Raw genomic sequence first — 21,504 nt, 5'->3', positions numbered from 1 at the left:
CCCTCAGTTTGTTTCCTGCAATTAAGAATTCCTCATATCAGTGAGATCATATGATACATGTCTTTCTCTCGCTTTATACAAATTTTAACTACTGTGCTTCTTCAGCCTCTGATACGTGGATTTTTTTATATTCTATAATTTCAAAGCCAAAAGAGTTTATGATGCTCTGAGCCAATGCTCGGTCACATGGCTGGTAGGAAAAACATGGAAACCTGACATCTCATTCCTACTAATTCAGGCTAATTTTAAAATGCTCTTGTGTAATATAACATCATAGATCATGTCCTATATTGTCCTCCAGAAAAACTGTCTGCCCGAGAGCATCAGAAGCAGTTGGCATTTAACTGGGTAAGGAAGGTTCTCTCAGCAGCTGCTGAGCATGAAGTACTAATGGATCAGGACTGCTGACTACTAATTATATATTGTACATCCTGTTCTTTGTCAGCTTGAGGAAAATTAGTCTGTCTTTACTCTCTCTGCACATTGAAATTGGTATGGAGTTCTATAAAAGAATTCTTTTTTCTCATCAGGGATTATTTTATAGTCTTTCTTTAAAAACTGGTATTAGGCAAGAAAATGCCAGATGGTTTTGTCTTTATTTTTAAGAGTAATTGATACAAAGGAGAGGGTCCAGAGATCTGGGTCCTAGGCTCAGTTCTGTTAGCAATGCTGCGTGAACCATGACAACCATCTAACTTCACTGGGTTGATCTTTAAAATAAAGTAGTTGAGGGGCACCTGGGTGGCTCAGATGGTTAAGCGTCTGCCTTCGGCTCAGGTCATGATCCCAGGGTCCTGGGATCGAGTCCCACATCGGGCTCCCTGCTCCTTGGGAGCCTGCTTCTCCCTCTACCTCTCTCTCTCTCTCTCTCTGTCTCTCATGAATAAATAAAAAAAAATAAAAATAAAAATAAAGTAGTTGAACTACATGGTTTCATTATTCTCTTCCGGCCCTGAAACGCTCCTCGAATGTGGTCCAACGGAAGGATCATTTGAGTGAGAGGAAAGGACCTGAGTTTTAGCTGTCTCTTACTAGTTAAGATACCTTTGTTAAGTCACATAACTTCTTTGAATGGGAATAATATGAGACCTCTAAATCCTTACCGGGTTGCTGTGAGAATTAGGTGAAATAATAGTAAATAAGAAGCACTTGGAAAAATTATAAAGCAAATATAAATGTGAAATGATACTATAAGTTGCTCTGAGTCAATAAATAGTGAAATATTTTCATATTTAAAAAATAGTTATTTGATGAGAATATGGTTTGTTGAATAAGAAATTTCTGGAATAGATGTACTTACATATTTCTGTTTGCAAATATCTTTACTATGTGCAATGTTAATAAAACATTTTTCCAAAATGATGTACTAGTGACATTTTTAATGTTAGGGATTGATTTTGTTATTGGCCTTGGTAGAGAATACTTTTTTATTATTATTTTGGGCTGATGGAGAAATCAAAGCTGATAAAGACATTTAGTTTGTAATGAAAGTGCACTGGAGTTTTGTGAATAATTTGAATTTCTAACTAAGGTTCAGATGTAATAAAAGTTTCATAAGGCAATCAATTTTCAGGTAGTTTACTGTTCTGTAAAACTGAAGATTTCCACTCTTAGTCAACAGTTTTCTGTGATTATCTGGCCTCTTCGATACCCATTACTCTAAGGATATATTCTGGACTAAATAAGCCACTAACAGTTCAGTAATCCTGAAATAGACTCGATCCATTATCTTGAAAAAGTATCAAACAGGGGTGCCTGGGTGGCTCAGTCGTTAAGCGTCTGCCTTCGGTTCAGGTCATGATCTCACGGTCCTGGGATCAAGCCCCGCATCGGGCTCCCTGCTCAGCGGGAAGCCTGCTTCTCCCTCTCTCACTCCTCCTGCTTGTGTTCCCTCTCTCACTGTCAAATAAATAAATAAAATCTTTAAAAAAAAAAAAAAGTATCAAACTAGTTATGTTCAGTGTCACAGTAGAAGGCCCCTTAAGATGACTTGCATGTTTCGTCATTGCCAAATGTAGTCTAAGGACAAATAGAACAATACTGAGTAATCTTGGAGGATCTGGAGCTGTAAGCCACGGGGTCCTCTACAAGCATGAAATTTCGTTGAAATTTTGTGTTTTAAAAGCTGAGGGATACCAGTAGTATGTTCATGGAATTTTTGCATTCTATTCTGTAATAGATCTATGTTTTATTATGAAAGCAGAGTTTTAAATTGTTCACTGGTAAAATTGATATTTCAAGGTGTCACCTCATTGTGTGCTCTTGGGTTACATACAGCTGCCCCCAATTTGAAAAGTTACAAATATATGCCATATTTGCTTTATATAAATCAAACAAATTAGACCATAATTTTTTAAAGCTGTGTATTCAATTAATATTAACATCCCTTCAAGCTCTTGGATATGAGATTCTGCCTTCATCTTGTGGAATTATAACCACCATTATTTCATACCCTTTGAATTTTCAGCTTTCAGAGAAGGGGAAACCTTATGTTGATATTCAAGGTTTAACTGCTTCTACCATGGAAATTCTGTTGGACTTTGTGTACACTGAAACCGTACATGTGACAGTGGAGAACGTGCAGGAACTGCTCCCTGCAGCCTGTCTGCTCCAGCTGAAAGGTACGGATGTTAAAGTTGCTGTCGTGCCAAGGTAGCCTTGGAAGTGTTTAAAATTAGTGATGTAAACTTAATCCTAAAAATTTTGGACAGACCATGGGCACTCATGTTTACTGCCTGTGGCACAGAAGATCAGATTTCAGTCGCAGTATCAAAGAGCCTCTCCACATGTGAGTGTTTGGCTCTTCAGAAGAGAGCATTTACACCTTTTATGTTTTTTGAAAAATAGAAGAGGGGATTATAGATGCATTTTCTTAGATATATATACACAGTAACTCTACAGGGAAACACAGGTGACTGATATTATTCATAGGCTACATGGAAAGGAACTAGATGGCCAGGTAGATAGGGAGCCTGGGGGATTATTCATGGCAAACCCTTTTGTACTTCTAATTTTTCAATCATGTAAATTATCTGTTGAAAATTTAAATTGACATACAAAAATGAAAGTATATAGTGTTTTCACAAGATTAAATATTGCTGTTCCCAGTCCGTCTTTCTTAACCTGCTCTGATGTTTCTATGATTTTCAGTTTTTCCAAACACATGGTTGAAAATTTTCACTTTTTAGTACATGATTGAAAACCGTGTGAAGCTTTTGCATTAGTGCACAGCTGTAAAGTTAGATTTATACTCTGAACTTGTCAATTAGAGAAATAAGAGATTGGTGTTAGTATCTTTTACTTTTCCTTCATAGGAGTCTGTCAGTAAGTTTGCATATGGAGTAGAAATTTAGGTACATTATGTTAAATTGTGATTGATTTTATAAAAGCTTGATTCCCAAGAGTTTTATAGGTATTTTTGTTTAATTGTGCCAGCGTCCATCAAAACAATTTGTCTTGCTATACTTATTTTAAAGCTGAAACAGACACATAGTTGTAAAGGCCTTCTTTGAAGGTCACATAGCACATAAGACAGAAATTGCATATGAATTTCTTAAGCATAAAATTTCTAATCTGATCACCAGGTGTTGAGCCAGGATTCCTCTGTTACCGTGTAGAGAAGACATCTCAATCCAAGAATGTAGACCAGTTCACACCTGGTCAAGTACCGTGAAGTGTTCATTGTCTGTGTTTGTCCTAGGTGTGAAGCAAGCCTGCTGTGAGTTCTTAGAAAGTCAGTTGGACCCCTCCAATTGCCTGGGTATCAGGGATTTTGCTGAAACTCACAATTGTGTTGACCTGATGCAAGCAGCTGAGGTTTTTAGCCAGAAGCATTTTCCTGAAGTGGTACAGCATGAAGAATTCATTCTTCTAAGTCAAGGAGAGGTGGAAAAGTTAATCAAGTGTGATGAAATTCAGGTACAAATTTGGCTTGGTATTTGGGTTTCTTTAAGACTGGGCCATTACAGAACTTGGGAAAAACAAGGTGGAATTACTGTGTTTTTGTACCAGGGCGTCTTAATCAAATGTCAATATTGGCTCCAAAGGTTTCACTCAATGCCCTGAAATTATATGCCAAATTTATTTGCAGTTTTATGGGAGGGAGTGAGCCATCTTCCTCAGTGTATGATCCCAGTGGTTAAGAGTCACTATTTTTTTTTTTTTAATGTTTCTCTGATGTCTTACAACTGACTATTTTTTTTTAAAGATTTTATTTATTTGACAGAGAGACATTGAGAGAGGGAACACAAGCAGGGGGAGTGGGAGAGGGAGAAGCAGGCTTCCTGCTGAGCAGAGAGCCCAATGCGGGGCTCGATCACAGGACCCTGGGATCATGACCCGAGCTGAAGGCAGACGCTTAACGACTGAGCCACCCAGGCGCCCCGACTCTTTATTTTTTAAGATTTTATTTATTTATTTGCCAGAGAGCGAGAGAGAGAAAGAGAGAGCACAAGCAGGGGGAGCAGCAGGCAGAGGGAGAAGCAGGCTCCCCGCTGAGCAGGGAGCCTCATGTGGGGCTCGATCCCAGGACCCTGGGATCACAACCCAAGCCAAAGGCAGACGCTTAACCAACTGAGCCACCCAGGTGTCCCAAGAGTCACTATTAAAGAGTGTGTGGAATAAGCAGAAATTGGAAATAAAGTAGATTTCTGTAGAACACTTCTCTATTACTCATTCACTCATTTTACAAACATTTATTGAGAGTTTCTACTCTACAGCAGTAGATATTCTCAAACTATATTTGCCAGGTGCTATGGATCCAAAAGTGAGGAAGATACAGTTTTCAGTAATTCACAGTGTGTAGTGGTAGAGACAGACAAAAAGACAAAACTTAGTATAATGAGAATAATGAACTTATTCAAAGTGAAGAAATTAGAAAAAAGAATTAAACCTTCTAAGTTAAAATTAGATCAAAAAGGAAGTGGATCAGAAAGGAAGTGAAAAAAGGTTGGTGATCAAAGCAGGAGGCAGATGATAAGTGCCTAATGGGGGTATGAGGGAGTGGGAAGAAGGGACATACAAACTCCCCTTGAGGGAGTTGTTTTTCACCTAGCAGAGGGGAAACTACCTGTGGGCGGGCAAGGGTTCAGTGACTTACCCCAGCAAGAAGGATCTTAGTAAATCCTAATGCTAAATCATGGTGCCAGTAGTTTAGCAGAGTTTTTATTGCATAGAGATCTGTAGTTAGGCTGACAATTGGAGTGAGAAGTCCAATATAGGGCTATAGATGTCTCTGAAGCCCAAGGCATTAATTCCCAGAGGTCGAATTCTCTGGTTAGTAGCCCCTAGAAAATGCCTAGCAGAGCCAAGTGGTAGGATAAAAGTCCATCTGTTAGGTTTTGTTTCCTCCAGTCAGGAGAAATCCGATTCTCTAGGAAGGCTAAGAGTTCATTTTTTCCTCTCACTCTCCTTAGATAATAATAAAAAATGAATTTTGAATTAGTGGATTCCCAGAAGTTAGTGGCACCTCATTTTAATATTAAAAAGAATCAAAGTCTGATGAATTTTCTAAGTGCTATAGAAGGAATTTGCTAAAGAAATCCTATAATACACTTTTGTAAATGCAATGATAACTAATTTATTTTATTAAAACTAGCATTTTTATGTAATGTAATAGTCTTCAGAATGTTTCTTATCAAAATTTTAGCCAACTTTTTCTTTTTGTCTTTCCCTACTGACTTTTTTTTTTTTAAGATTTTTATTTATTTATTTGCCACAGAGAAAGAGAGATAACAAGTAGGCAGGCAGGCAGAGGGAGAAGCAGGCTCCCTGCTGAGCGTGGAGCCCAATGTGGGGCTCGATTCCAAGATGCTGGGATCCTGACCTGAGCTGAAGGCAGATGCTTAACCGACTGAGCCACCCAGGTGCCCCTCCCTACTGACTTTTCTGAGGGAAAATTGATTAGGGCACATTGGTGACATTGTTTCCAACTAAAGAGGAATCATTTTACAGTTTGACATGGTGTCATATTAGTCCAGAGAAGCTGCTGTTACAAATGTTACTGAGCCAAGTATTTGCTAAAGTTTTGTTCTCACTCTTGCTGTGGTAGGACATTGTGTCCATGCACTAGAATGCCAGGTATAGACAAATGGCACATTCTTCAGACTTGGGAAACTGGTAACTTGCTAGAGTATCTTGATTTTTCTTGATTTATCCATACATTAGAAAATATAGTAGGGCGCCTGGGTGACTCAGTCGGTTAAGCGACTGCCTTCGGCTCAGGTCATGATCCTGGAGTCCCGGGATCGAGTCCCGCATTGGGCTCCCTGCTCAGCGGGGAGTCTGCTTCTCCCTCTGACCCTCCTCCCTCTCATGCTCTCTGTCTCTCATTCTCTCTCTCGCAAATAAATAAATAAAATCTTTAAAATATATATATATATAGTAAATAGAATGAGTACTATAGACTTGAAGTTCACTGCACATAATAATAAAAGAGCTAAAACTTACTCAGCATTTACTATTGGTTTCTTTATTAAATATTTATTGGGCGCTTAATGGTGTGTCCAGAACAGTTCCATGTGCCAGCAATCCGATTAGACAAAAAAAGATAAAAATCCCTGTACCCTGGACTTCTCATTTTAATTGTACTATTCTTGGTATATCTTATCTAATGTAGTTCTCAAAAGTGTCTCCATTTTTCAGAGGAAGAAACTGAGGCTTTGAGGATACCCATCATACCAGAGCTAGTAAGTGGTAGAACCAGGCCTCATATCTGGGCAAACTGGCTCCAGATTGTTCTGTTCCAAGAAACTATGAGCAGGTTGCCTAGTTAGTTTCTCATTGACCAAATCAGCAAGCAGTTACAGCAATCATTTATTTTAGAACTCTGTGAACTTTGGAATAAAATTAAATGGAACAGGGAGAGCAAAAGACTAACTTTTTTATTCAGAAACTGAGATGACAAGAGTTTAAGAACTCTTTTGTATAGTCTTCCTTCAGCCTCTGTCAAGACTGTCTTTTTTTCTGGAAAGACAGCAGATGGCACATTTTTTCTCTTCCATATACCAGCCAGAAAGAAGAACCAGATGTTTTACTCCCCAACTAATACTTCCTCTTAATTATATAAAACGATAGTATTTAACACATTGGGAAACAGTATATTGTACTGGTTAAAACAACATGGGCCTTAGGGGCACCTTGGTGGCTCAGTTGGTTAAGTGGCTGCCTTCGGCTCAGGTCGTGATCCCAGGGTCCTGGGATCCAGCCCCACGTCCGGCTCCCTGCTCAGTGGTGAGCCTGCTTCTCCCTCTCCCTCTGCCTGCCACTCTGCCTACTTGTGCTCTCTCTCTATCCCTCTGTCAAATAAGTGAATAAAATCATAAAAAACAAAACAAAACCCATGGGCTTTAGAATCATCCTGGGATTTATTTTGGCCGTGTGACACACGTTAACCTAACCACTAATCTTCAGTTTCCTCTTCTGTAGATAATAGTCATGCTTAGTGCATAGGGCCATTCTGATCATTAAATATCAGTGCCTGATACATAAATAGTTCTCTGTGAAAATTTATTATGGGGAAATTTTTCTCCATAGTGAAGCATTAATGTAGGGGTTTTTTCCTCCCAGTTTAGCTGTTTCTCTGCAATGCTAGTTTATTCTGTCTTCAGTAAGATCAAGGATCTCTGCTCATGATTGAAAAACCCTATTATAAATTGATAAATCTAATTTAAACCTAAATATATCAGAGCCTGGCATGTAGCTGTTTACAACTATTAGCTTGTCATTCTTATCTTTAAAAAAATTTTTTTCTTAATTGTGGACAGCCTTCTGCACACTCCTCTGCATCTAATCCATCAGTCGGCTGGGTTAGTGTGAGCTCCCATAAATTTGTTGCATAAATTTCTATCACCACTGCCATAGTCTAAGCACCCATCGCTTTTTTTTTTTTTTTTAATTTTATTCATTTATTTGACAGAGAGAAAGAGAGCACAAGCAGGGGGAGTGGGTGAAGCAGACTCCCCGCTGAGCAGGGAGCCTGATGCAGGGCCTGATCCCAGGACCCTGGGGATCACGATCTAAGCCGAAGGCAGACGCCCAATCAGCTGAGCCACCCAGGCACCCCAAAGCGCTCATCACCTTTTGCCTAATGTACCAGAGGAGCCTCTAACTGGTATCCCAGCTCTTGGTCCTTCTACACTGTTCTACCCATGGTAGTCAGGGTAATCTTTACAAACATCAGTATGATCATATCACAAGCTTGGTTGAAACCTTTTAGTGGTTTCCCATTGCTGTTAGAGTAAATTCCAGTCTTCTAATACTCTCTCTTAGCTGGCCCTTGGTTACCTCTTCAGCTTGATCTTTTACCATTCTTCCCCTTTCTCATTCATTCTACTACACCAGCCTGTAGTCTGTTGATTTTTGCTCTAGGACAGTGCTGTCCAGTAGACCATCATGTGAAGATGGGGAGGATCGATAGTTATGCCGTCCGGTTTGCTAATCACCTGCCTTGTGGGGCTGTTGAGCACTTGAAATGTGGCTAGTGTGACTGAGAAGCTGAGTTTTTAATTTAACTTAATTTTAATTAATGTTAATATACATAGCCATACATGGCTAGTGGCTACCATATTGGACAGTACAGCTCTAGGGTTTTTGCATGTGCTCTTCTGTTTGCCTTGGAGTACTTTCTCACTCTTCCTGGCTAACTGTTACTCATCCATCAGATTGAAATGTATTTCTTCTACAGGGAGGCCTTTCTGACCCATCAGTCTGAATTAGAAAATCTCATGTTATTCTGTCTCATAGCCCCTGTACTTTTCCTACATGGTATATAATGACAAAGTGGGATTGTTCATTTTACTGTTATCTCCCCACATAAAAGCAAAGTTCATGTCTAATTTGTTACCAGTGTAAAACCAGCTTCCAGCCCTGGGCCTGGCACTTAGTAGGTGTTTGGTAAATCCAGTGAATGAATATTCTGAAACATTTTCTCTATTTTCAGTTCTTGGGAAAAGTTCACAGAATGATGTCTTTATCTAGGCACTGTCACATTCTGAAAAAGGTATCTCAGAACAGATACACTCCCCAAATGATTAATTATATATATCATCTCAAAGCACAGTGCCTGATAAATGGTAATTGTTCAGATGCTAATTAACAATTATTTGGAAACTGCAGCATTATAGCATAATGATGTAAGACAAGTTCCTGCCTCACAGGCTTGGATGGAGGAGTTGGGGAGCAATCCTGGAGGTCATTAGACAGCACTTAATGAACACAAGTTATTTTTATTTTTTTTATTTTTTACTTTTTTTGCTTTGCTAAAAATAATTTTTATTTATTTGTTTGTTTATTTATTTATTATGTTATGTTAGTCACCATACAGTACATCATTAGTTTTTGATGTAGTGTTCCATGATTCATTGTTTATGTATAACACCCAGTGTTATACGCAATACGTGCCCTCCTTAATACCCATCACCGGGCAGGCCCATCCCCCCACCCCCACTCCCCTCTAAAACCCTCAGTTTGTTTCCTGGAGTCCATAGTCTCTCATGGTTCGTCTCCTCCAATCCCCCCACCCCTTCATTTTTCCCTTCCCTCTCCTAATGTCCTCCATGGTATTCCTTATGTTCCACAAATAAGTGAAACAATATGATAATTGACTTTCTCTGCTTGACTTATTTCACTTAGCATAATCTCCTCCAGTTCCATCCATGTTGACGCAAAAGTTGGGTATTCATCCTTTCTGATAGCTGAGTAATATTCCATTGAATATATGGACCACATCTTCTTTATCCACTCATCTGTTGAAGGGCATCTCGGCTCCTTCCACAGTTTGGCTATTGTGGACATTGCTGCTATGAACATTGGATTGGGGTGCATGTGGCCCTTCTTTTCACTACATCTGTATCTTTGGGGTAAATGCCCAGTAGTGCAATTGCTGGGTCATAGGGTAGCTCTATTTTTAACTTTTTGCGGAACCTCCACACTGTTTTCCGAAGTGGCTGTATCAACTTGCATTCTCACCAACAGTGTAAGACGGTTCCCCTTTCTCCACATCCTCTCTGACATTTGTTGTTTCTTTCCTTGAACACAAGTTATTTTTAGAGCCAATTTTGGGGGTGCCTGCCTGGTTCAGTTGGTAGAGCAAGCAGCTCTTGATCTCAGGGTCGTGAGTTCATGCCCCACATTGAGCATAGAGCTTACTTGAAAAAAAAAAAAAAAAGCCAGTTTTGAATAGGGCAACAGATTCCTTCTCCCCCTGTAAAGTTTCAAAAATGGCCAGAAAAAAAAATTCAGGAATGGAAAAACTTCCGAAGTAAAAGCCAACTTGTGACTAATGGTTTATTAGGCACTATCTCAGATTTTTTTACCCAATTTTACTGCAGCTCTTTAGCTGGTCTTAGTCAGTCGTGGTGGGACGAGGGTTGTTTTCCCAAGAGCTTAGCTATTTCTGGAAGGGAGGAAATAATGGTGTAGGGGATGGGGAACAGGGAGGAGAAAGTAAGCACAGTTACTTTCTGAGATTGTGAGATAATTGGAAAAGCAGGGTTCCATGATGTGTAATTATACACTTATAGGTGGATTCTGAAGAGCCCGTCTTTGAAGCTGTCATCAACTGGGTGAAGCATGCCAAGAAGGAGCGAGAAGAATCCTTGCCTGACCTGCTACAGTACGTCCGGATGCCCCTGCTGACCCCCAGGTACATCACAGACGTAATAGATGCTGAGGTAAGGCACGCAAAACACACAGGATCCAAAACCTTGAATATCTCCTGGAACTTAGTATTGTGTACTCAAAATTGGTTATTTTAATATAGGCACAGAGCCTCCCAAGTTAGCCTGTCTAGGAATGCCAGAGAGGATGGTGCTAGGTAGTCTCCACACAATTGCTTGGCAAGTCAGCCTTCTGGAAATGGAAATCTGTGGTTTAATTTTCTGTTTTCTTGTCTTTTTGTTTTATATGTCCTTATGTGTTTTACATAAGGAACATGAGATGATAAATGTCCCCTTCTCCATCAAACATAAGTTGTTCCAAATTGCCCTGAAAAAGATGCTTTCCTTATCAAGTCTATTTTTGACCTCTCGTGATATCAACATGAAAGTAGTTTGATGCATTTTAATATCAATTTGGGTTATACTGTGTTTATTTATATAAGTGTTTTTCCAACCCAAGTTATTTGTGTGTGGTATGTTTTCATAATTTTTACCATATATATCACCGATTTACCCTGACCATACTTTGGGCGAATACTGCTGTTTAACATATAGATAAAGCCCAGGTCAGTGAATGCATTCCTTCTTTTGGCCCAGCCCTAGACCTCTTGGGGAGTTAACTACATACAGTTTTCCAGGTCATATTAGAAAAGTTGCAGGCTGGTTAGTGTCACGTGTCAAACTTTTTCTCATATTTGTAATTTTCAACAACTCATATAGCCGTCGTGTCTGTTCGTTATATTGTGATTCATAATGCAGACTCTCGAGTCCGACTCAGGAGACTGAAATCCCAATTCACCACTCACCCTGCAGTGAGGGAGCCTGGCCTCACTCCCCTTCTCCTTCTGAGCTCTTCTAGAGCTCCTCATTGGTTGAGCCCAGCCAGAAGCCAGAGGGCCTAGGGACCCTACGACATACTTCATGTAGGTCAGTCTCCTAAGCCAGCGAACAGAGTGGAGAAGGATGGGGAGTGAATCTAGGGATGTGACGGAGAGATGCCCGTACAGAGCTCTGTCAGGAGGAGACAGAGGCATCGTGACAGTGCTGTGAACCTTGGGGAAATTATTTCAGACAACATTTACTTCTTCCTGTCATCCCAGGAATTAACAGAAGCCTTTTGGTTTTCCCTTAAAATTTTTATTAGCTATTTCATACTTGTGTTTGTGTAATCACTGGAAGGATGTACAAACAAAAATAGTTAATGCCTAGTGCTGAGGCAGATAGAGAATACTTCTCACTATATCTTTTTATGTCATTTGATTTTTGAACCATGTAATATTGTCTATTTTCTTAATTTGTGGAAACCCACTGCATAGTTATTACCAGCAGCCCTTCTGGAACTGGTTTTCTAGATCAAAAAGTTATTTCTTATGTGTGCCATTTATACTCGTATATTAAAGACATGGCCCCTGTGGCTCACTCTGCTCTCTGCTGTGTTTCAGCCTTTCATCCGCTGTAGTTTACAGTGCAGGGATCTAGTTGATGAAGCAAAGAAGTTTCATCTGAGGCCTGAACTGCGCAGTCAGATGCAGGGACCCAGGACGAGGGCTCGTCTAGGTAAGCTGGCATCTTGGCAGAAGGAAGGGATATATTTCAACTGCCCCGTGCCAGGTGGCATGATGTAGTTGAAAAGAACATTCTGTAAGAAGTACAAAGACCTGTTCCAGACCTGTTTTTAACCTTTTAGTAATAGTGTCATCTTGGACAAGTCCCTTCACCACCCTGAGCTCTCCTACAAACCAAGGATACCTTCCCTATCTATTTCACATAACTGTTTAGAGGATTAAGTGGAATAGAGTATGTAAAAACACTTTCTAAATTGTCAAGTATTAGGCAGTGTAAGTTATAATTTTATTTCACTGGGGCGCCTGGGTGGCTCAGTCGGTTAAGCGTCTGCCTTCAGCTCAGGTCATGATCCCAGGGTCCTGGGATCCAGCCCCTCATTGGGTTCCCTGCTCAGTGGAGAGCCTGCTTCTCCCTCTCCCTCTTCTTGCCACTCCCCCTGCTTGTGCTCCCTCTGTCTCTCTCTCTCAAATAAATAAATAGAATATTTTTTTAAAATAAATAATAGTTTTATTTCACTATTTTTGGAGTCTTGTGAATTAGAAATTATTTCAAATGCCATGTAGTAGTTTGACATTCTGGAATGAAAAGAGGAAGGAAAAGCAGCAGTATGGTATAAAGTACGTGAGCGCAGCATAGTTGAAAGTACAGGGGTTTTGGTGGTGACATGCAGTAGTTCAGAGCCTTGACTCTGGAGCCAGACTGTGTGGGTGCAGATCCCAGCTTACCACTTACTAGGTATATTAACTTTGGCAGGAAACATCCTCTCTGTGTTTCAGTTGCCTCCTTTGTAAAGTGCGAATCATCACAGTTCTTACCTCCAAGGTTGTTATGAAGAGTAAATGAAGTAATTTATGTAAAAGGCTTAGGACAGTTCTTGGCACATGACAAGTGCTGTATACATTAGCTGTTATTTTAGCAAAGAGATTTAGGTTCAAATCACAGCTCCAGCAGTGACCCGTTGTATGACCTTGGGTAAGATATCAATTTATCTGAGCCTGTGCTTCTGCCTCTAAAATGAAGATACTAGGGGCCCCTGGGTGGCTCAGTTAAGCGTCTGCCTTCGGCTTAGGTCATGATCCAGGGTCCTGGGATTGACCCTCACATCGGGCTCCCTGCTTAGCGGGAAGCCTGCTTCTCCCTCTCCCATTCCCCCTGCTTGTGTTCCCTCTCTCACTGTGTCTCTGTCAAATAAATAAATAAAATCTTAAAAATAAAATAAAATGAGGATACTAATATCTTATTTCAGTTGGTTGTTGTCGAGATTAAATTGGATAGTATATATAAGATGCCTGGCATTGTGGCTGACAGGTAGTAAGCACTCAGATATTACCTCACTTCCGTTTCCTGTCCTCCCTATTCCACTATTGGAGGTTATAAATGATCTATGGGGTGGTGTTTTCTTTTTGTTATTGTCTACTTTTATCTAACTGTGGACTCATGAATATGAAGGTGTTAATTGATAATTAAGCTGTTTACTGATCGCTTTAAGTAGAATGATGATTTGTCCCCTATATTTTTTTAATGGCATAAGTACTATATGTCAATGTAGGTCAGTGTAGAAATGTTAGAAATACAGAGAAGATCTTGAGAGATTAGAATATGATTCTACATGCCCTTAGAGTTATGAGATTATTTTTCAGAAGCGCCAGTAAAAGAAATTCTGAAGCTATCTCCAACTAGATTCTTATTTTAGCATCTCCTTGTCAGTGCCTTAGAAGTAAATTGTTCTGGGGCGCCTGGGTGGCTCAGTCGTTAAGCGTCTGCCTTCGGCTCAGGTCATGATCCCAGGGTCCTGGGATCGAGCCCCGCATCGGGCTCTCTGCTTTGAGGGGGGCCTGCTTCTCCCTCTCCCACTTCCCCTGCTTGTGTTCCCTCTCTCGCTGTGTCTCTCTCTGTCAAAAAAAAAAAAAAAAAAAAGTAAATTGTTCCTACCATCATGTCTTCTACCATTTCTCTTCACAGAGATAGCTAAACCAGCTACCAGAATAATGATTCTTCTGTGTGCAGCATTAGAAAATTAAATTTACAGCTACATAAAAATAGCATGCCAAATAATGGATGGGGATTTTGTCTTAGTTACTTACCTTTTACCTATTACTTTTTCACAGAAGATGCAGTGGAAATTGCCATTTCTAATTTGTCACAGTGTCCTTTTCTGAGCTAAAGATGAATACATGTGGAAATGTAGTCTCTGAAACCTGAGATGTTAGCAGTCCTGCAGGCTATCTGCTATAGTCCTCGAACAGCACACCACAGTCCACTTGCACTCCTGCCCCCAGTAATGACAATGGCATTGTCAAGATGCCTCGGTTCTACTAATGTGGTTTTTCATACTGTTTTTGTCAGGTGTTTTAGACATACTTTCTTCATGATAAAGAGAAAACCTAACTTAACAAGTTCCCCCCCCCACAATTCATTGGCAGAGAACAAACAGGCTTCCTTCTAGTCATTCCTTTCACTAGCTCTTTTCACATTAGTTTGTTAGAGTAGTTGTCCCCAGCTTAGGGTCTGAAGACATTGAAACATTTAGGAGCTCTCCCAGGAGAGGAAGACTTTCTAGGCACAAAGTAATAGAAGAAATCACAAAGGAAAAGGTCAGTGTATTTGACTAAATAAAAATCGTGCATAACATTGTAAGACAAATAGGAAAGTAGATTTGCTACAACCATGGCAAAGAGTTAAACTCATTTATATATAAGGAGCTCATAATAAAAATACATGAGAGAAACACTGAAGACTTGAGTGTACAATTCACAGAGGAGGGAATACAATTCACTACTAAATATAAAGGGGGAAATTCAACCTGATTACTAATAGAGTCTTATTAGTAATAAAGTAAGAATTAAAACAATAAATACAATTTTTTGTCTACCAAAGCACCAGAGATTAGAAAACAATATCCAGCTACAGAGAGTAGGATGAATTGGCAACTTTATAGTGTTGATGGCAATATAAATTGGTTTAAACCTCAGAAAGTAATCTTACAATGTGTATATATATATATTTTTTTTTTTTTTTTTTTTTTAAGATTTTATTTATTTATTTGACAGAGACGCAGAGAGAGAGGGAGCACAAGCAGGAGGAGTGGGAGAGGGAGAAGCAGGCTTCCCGTGGGGCTCAATCCCAGGACCCGGGATCATGACCTGAGCCAAAGGCAGACGCTTAACGACTGAGCCACCCAGGCAACGCCATAATGTATATTTTTTTAAAAAAGATTTATTTGAGAGAGGGAGAGTGAGCACACGTACAAGCAGGGGAGGAGGGTGTGGTCGAGGCAGATGGAGAAGCTGACTCCATGCTGAGCAGGGAGCCCATCTTGGAACTCTATTCCAGGACCCTGCGATCATGACCTGAGCAGAAGGCAAATACTTAACCAACTGAGCCACTCAGGCGCTCCTCTTATAATGTATATATATATATTTTTTAAGATTTTATTTATTTATTTGACAGAGAGACACAGCGAGAGCATGAACACAAGCGGGGGGAGTGGGAGAGGGAGAAGCAGGCTTCCAGGCATCGTCTTATAATGTGTATTAAAAGATTTTTTTAAAGTTCATGTTCTGGGGTGCCTGGGTGGCTCAGTCATTAAGCATCCACCTTCAGCTCAGGTCATGATCCCAGGGTCCTGGGATTGAGTCCCGCATCGGGCTCCCTGCTCAGCAGGAAGCCTGCTTCTCCCTCTCCCACCCCCCCTACTTGTGTTCCCTCTCACTATATCTCTCTCTGTCAAATAAATAAATAAAATCTTAAAAAAATAAAAAATAAAGTTCATGTTCTTCACCCCAGCAGCCCTCCCATTTCTGTCTTAAGAAAATAACTGGGATTTCATATTCAAGCATATTTATCACAGGACTATATGTGATTGTTTATAGTCCCAAATTACAAACACCTGAAATGCCTAAGAATAATAAAATTTTGTATTAAAAGATTTTGTTAATATCTTGGGAAAATTAAATATAAACAGGTGGGGGGGCAACTCTTGATCTCAGGGTTGTGAGTTCAAGCCCCAAATTGGTTGTGGATGTAGAGATTACTTAAAAAATAAAATAAAATCATAAAAAAATAATAATAAATGTTTTACAAATATTTAGAAACAAGGCTGGGAGGGAATAATCTCTTATATTTTGGTGTGTCTTCATGTTGTGGAATTATGGGTAAACATTTTTCATAATACTTGTCTATATTTTCTAAGTTCTTTTAGCGGTGAGCATGTATTTTACTTATGTTTTATAATCACAAGAAATACAGTTTCTAAATCTTTTTAACCAATGGGGGTTAATATGCAAGTAAGGATGACAATTATACTAATTCTCGAGTTATTTCTCAAATTTTCAAAAAAAAAAATGGCTTTCATGCTAGACAAAGCTAAATAAAGACATCAGAATTGGGGCACCTGGGTGGCTCAGTCGTTAAGCATCTGCCTTTGGTTCAGGTCATGATCCCAGGGTCCCGGGATCAAGTCCTGCATCAGGCTCTCTGCTCGGCGGGAAGCCTGCTTCTCCCTCTCCCATTCCCCCTCCTTGTGTTACCTCTCTCACTGTGTCTCTCTGTCAAATAAATGAAATCTTTAAAAAATAATAATAATAGGGGCGCCTGGGTGGCTTAGTCGTTAAGCGTCTGCCTTCGGTTCAGGTCATGATCTCAGGGTCCTGGGATCGAGTCCTGCATTGGGCTCTCTGCTCAGCGGGAAGCCTGCTTCTCCCTCTCCCACTCCCCCTGCTTGTGTTCCCTCTCTCTCTGTGTCTCTCTCTGTGAAATAGATAAATAAAATCTTTAAAAAAAAAAAAAATCTCTGTGTTCTATCCCTAATTCTAAAAATAAGAATAATAATAAATAAAATCTTAAAAAAATAAAGACATCAGAATTGATGAAAAGTGTATCTGTTCATTGTGAAAACAGTGGTGTTCTCACACTTAAAAGCTCTGTTGGCACTTACATGTAGCAGCAATGGGGAAGTTAGTAGCTAGTCTTTGAGAACACAAGGTCTCTCTTGGGAAAGTAATGAAAAGAGTCCTTCGTGGCAAAGAAATTTTGGAACCAAAGGTCTAGGGCCCCGGGCATTTAGAACCATAAAATAACTGAGTGACTCACACTGAGACCTTTGTCCCAGTCCCACTGTAGACATAGAGTTACCAGAATGTTTACTGAGAAACTTTGAAATAAGAGGAAGTGCTGTCAATTCTCTGGGTTTTGTAGCATAATCTAAATATTTCCTTTTTTTTTTTTTTAATGTCCCCATCCTTCAAAAGCTGCCTGAGTGAAATCACATTATCAAGAAAGAGTGTTTTTTTTCCCTCGGTTTTTTGTTGTTGTTATTTTTTGTTTCTGGGAATTACATAAAGCAACAGGAATTACAGCTGAAAATCAGTGGAAATTTTTTAAATGTGCAAAGCATATAAAATACCTCTCAGTTGCGGAGTATTTTCATTGTCTTAGCCATACAGATATCATTCACTAGCATCACTTTTTTATTTATTTATTTTTTTTTTTTTTTAAAGATTTTATTTATTTATTTGAGAGAGAGAGAATGAGAGACAGCACGAGAGGGAAGAGGGCAGAGGGAGAAGCAGACCCCCTGCTGAGCAGGGAGCCCGATGTGGGACTCAATCCTGGGACTCCAGGATCATGACCTGAGCCGAAGGCAGTCGCTTAACCAACTGAGCCACCCAGGCGCCCTAGCATCACTCTTTTAAAAAAGAGTTAGATCTATTATTTTTTTTTATTTTGGGGGGAGGGCAGAGGGAGAGAGAATCTTAAGCATGCTCCACACACAGCATGGAGCCTGACAAAGGGCTCAATCTCACAACCCTGAGACCATGACCTGAGCCAAAATCAAGAGTCAGACACTTAACCAGCTGAGCCACCCAGGCGTGCCCTAGCATCATATTTGTCTATAAAGGGAAATGTGTTTGGATAGGATTGCTTTTATCTTCTCTATTCAAGTCAAAGGGAGAGAAGAGATGCCGTAAGAACGGGACAAATGGGGGAATAATGCTCCCAAGGAAGAAGCAAATACTTAGTGGTCATGGCCTCTCCCAGCTTGAAGGAATTTTATGCACAAATAAGCATAATATGAAAGGACCCTTTGTTCAAATGCTTTGCTTTTCTAAAAGGAACTGACACCTGAGACCTGCTTACTGGCTCACCTTGGAAAAGGGTCCACTTATTTGGCAAGTACACAAGACAGATGCCCTCTTTAATGAGGTTAAACTTAAGGGTTCATGTTCAAACACACAGAAACAGAATAATGATTTTCCCATACCCATCATCCAGTTTCAACAATTATCAACTCATGGCCTATTTTGAAGCAAATCTAGGGGATATAATTCCATCCATATATATTATGCTTTCATATGTATCTCTGAAAGATGAGCTTTTTTTTTTTTTTTTTAAGATTTTATTTATTTATTTGAGAGAGAGCACATGAGAGGGGGGAGGGTCAGAGGGAGAAGCAGACTCCCTGCCGAGCAGGGAGCCTGCCGAGCAGGGAGCCCGACGCGGGACTCGATCCCGGGACTCCAGGATCATGACCTGAGCCGAAGGCAGTCGCTTAACCAACTGAGCCACCCAGGCGCCCGAAAGATGAGCTTTTTAAAAATGCATCTAAAATGCCTTTATCACTCTTCAAAGAAAACCCACAACCAGTTATTTTCATCAGATATCAAGGACATGTTCATATTTCCCAGTTTTTGTTTTTGAACACTTATGTTGCCCCAGTCGTGATCCAGATAAGGTCCATATGTTGCATTGAGTTCCTATCTCTCTTTAGTCTCTTTTAATCCATAGGTTTTTTCCTTCTACTTTGGTATTCCCCTGCAATTTATTTGTTGAAGAAACCAGGCTGTTTGACTTGTAGAATTTCCCATACTCTGGATTTTGCTGATTGCATCTGTGTAGTGTCATTTAGTATGTTCTTCTGTCCCCTGAATTGCCTATAAACTGGTGGTTAGACTAGTGACTTGGTTAGTTTCAAGATTCGGGTTCATTTTTTTTTTTTTTTTTAGCAAGAATACTTCATCGGTGATGGTGGTGTACTTCCTATTGAGCATTATAAAGTAGTTTTGCTTTTCCCTAGTGATTATAGTAGCCATTGATTATAATTTTCAGAGCCATTATTCATGGGGATGCATGGGTTTTTGTCAGTTTAAAGGTACTCCATTTGCTCTTTCAAGTCCAGTTACTTATAAGATCACTTTGATCTCCTCAGTGCCCTTCTAATAATTGAATTGGACAAAATGCTCCATTCTCTTCATGAGCTCTAGTAGAGCACATGTACAGAGGATTTTCTGAAAAGACTTTGCTCTTTGGAAAGAGGCAAAGGAGGAGTTTTTTTCTTTTTTAAGATTTTCTTTATTTATTTGACAGAGACACAGCGAGAGGGAACACAAGCAGGGGGAGTGGGAGAGGGGAAGCAGGCTTCCTGTGGAGCAGGGAGCCCGATGCGGGGCTCGATCCCAGGACCCTGGCATCATGACCTGAGCCAAAGGCAGACGCTTAACGACTGAGCCACCCAGGCGCCCCAAGGAGGAGATATTTTATCACAAGAAGGCCTTATGGGAGAGGGGAAGATATAAAGGCCATCAAAATACCTTCTTTGGGGAAATAATAGAAAAAAAGTCTCGTTAAAAGACTACTGTTATGGTTACCTGGTAGTTGTGATGAATTGGCAGGGAACGTGGTCATGAAGTTGGCTAAATTGGAAAAATTAAAGAGATTTTTAAAAATCTATCACTTGGGGGCGCCTGGGTGGCTCGGTTATGCGGCTGCCTTCATCCATCTTCTTCATCCATGCCTTCATCCATGCCTTCTTAAACCGTAACTTCCAACTTTCTTGAGACAATGTTAGGAGAATGTTCTTTTCCCATTACAAAAAACTCCCATTTTGAGTTTTACAGGCTGAGAAGGGACAGGAGTTCCTTTAGCCCCCTACCTTCACTGAGAACCTCACTTATGTCAACCAGAGTCATCTAGATAGGTTGGAATGGTGTGGTGTGTTCAAGTTTGCCTTCTGGAGTTTTAATGTTGTCTTGAAATTTGAGATCCAGGTCCTCAAGAGCTAGAGCCTCAGAAAGAAATTATTTCCTGTTAGGCAGCCTTATGATGAATGTCCTATTTCAGATTGCTTCTCTGTGCCCCATAAAACAAAATCCTACAACTGTTTCTACTTATGTTTCCCCTGGGGTGGTGAAGTAACCTGTCTGTCTTTTTCTGTCTTTGTCCTCAGGAGCCAATGAAGTGCTTCTGGTGGTTGGGGGCTTCGGAAGCCAGCAGTCTCCCATCGATGTGGTAGAGAAATATGACCCCAAGACTCAGGAGTGGAGCTTTTTGCCAGTAAGTAGTGGTGGAACCAGTCATGGGGAAAAATTTTAAATGTCTTCAGTCCCTAACTCTAGATCATAACTAATCCAGCCCTAAAAGTAGCAAAGCCTAGTAACCGCATGACGCTCCTCATAACGGTGTCATGCACATAGTCAGTTCTAGATCAGTCAATCAGTCAGTCAGTAGATATTTACCATTTAGGTAGAAGATCAGACTTCAGAAATATCAAAGGCCCTGTGTCAAATTAAACTTACCTGGCCCACCACTATTTGGGCACCTTCCTGAGCTGTTTGTGTAATCCCCCGCATTCTCTATTATCACGCTCTGTTAAACTGAACTCAGGGTTAAATTATTGAGTAATAATTATTCAATAATTCATACAATAAATTGAAATAATTTAATAATAATTTGAACCTAGTGTTCACTTGAAGTCTGAAGTTTGTATCTCCCTTCGTGTGTCTTTAGTGCTGGATGAACAATAATAATTCTGAGAAAACATGGAAATTTTTTTTTAAGATTTATTTATTTGAGAGAGAGAGGGATCGAATGGGGGCAGGAGTAGAGGGAAAGGGAGAAGGAGAGAAGCAGATTCCCCATTGAACTCAGAGCCCAACTCAGGGCTTGATAGCACCACCCTGAGATCATGACTTGAGCTGAAATCAACAGTCAGACACTCAACTGACTGAGCTACCCAGGTACCGCAGAAAAAATGGAAATTTTTTAATCTATCCTCCTAACTTTTAGGATCCCTGACCCTCTGATTAGCACTTTGGGGATACTTTCCTGCCTTATAGAAGGATATCAGTCTTTAGCCCTGGAATAGATAGCAGAATAGAAAGGAATCAGATACTGGATAATGGAAAGACATTAAACTTTTTGGAAGCCTTGGAAAGAGGCAAATGTCCAGAAGGGTTGCATCTTTAAAAGCATTATAGCAAGCAAGAGGGTATTCATTCAGTAGGCA

The 21,504-nt window shown here is 40.1% G+C and overlaps 1 protein-coding gene across 2 annotated transcripts in view; it reads left to right on the top strand.

The window, feature by feature from the left end:
* The window catches only part of KLHL12 (kelch like family member 12), a 31,721-nt gene that overhangs the window by 5,559 nt on the left and 4,658 nt on the right, over positions 1–21,504 (top strand). For both annotated transcript variants that reach the window (XM_031038911.2, XM_006743057.3), the window contains exons 3-7: positions 2,468–2,621; positions 3,701–3,918; positions 10,521–10,670; positions 12,098–12,212; positions 20,446–20,552. In XM_031038911.2, coding sequence (XP_030894771.1) covers positions 2,468–2,621; positions 3,701–3,918; positions 10,521–10,670; positions 12,098–12,212; positions 20,446–20,552 — 744 coding nt within the window. The remainder of the gene's footprint in view (positions 1–2,467; positions 2,622–3,700; positions 3,919–10,520; positions 10,671–12,097; positions 12,213–20,445; positions 20,553–21,504) is intronic.

Source organism: Leptonychotes weddellii, chromosome 6 (genome assembly GCF_054177405.1).
Source record: "Leptonychotes weddellii isolate Sample4059 chromosome 6, ASM5417740v2, whole genome shotgun sequence".
NCBI classification, from domain to species: Eukaryota; Metazoa; Chordata; class Mammalia; order Carnivora; family Phocidae; genus Leptonychotes; species Leptonychotes weddellii.
Note: the sequence above shows the minus strand (reverse complement) of the source record. Positions and strands in the feature narration are given on the sequence as shown.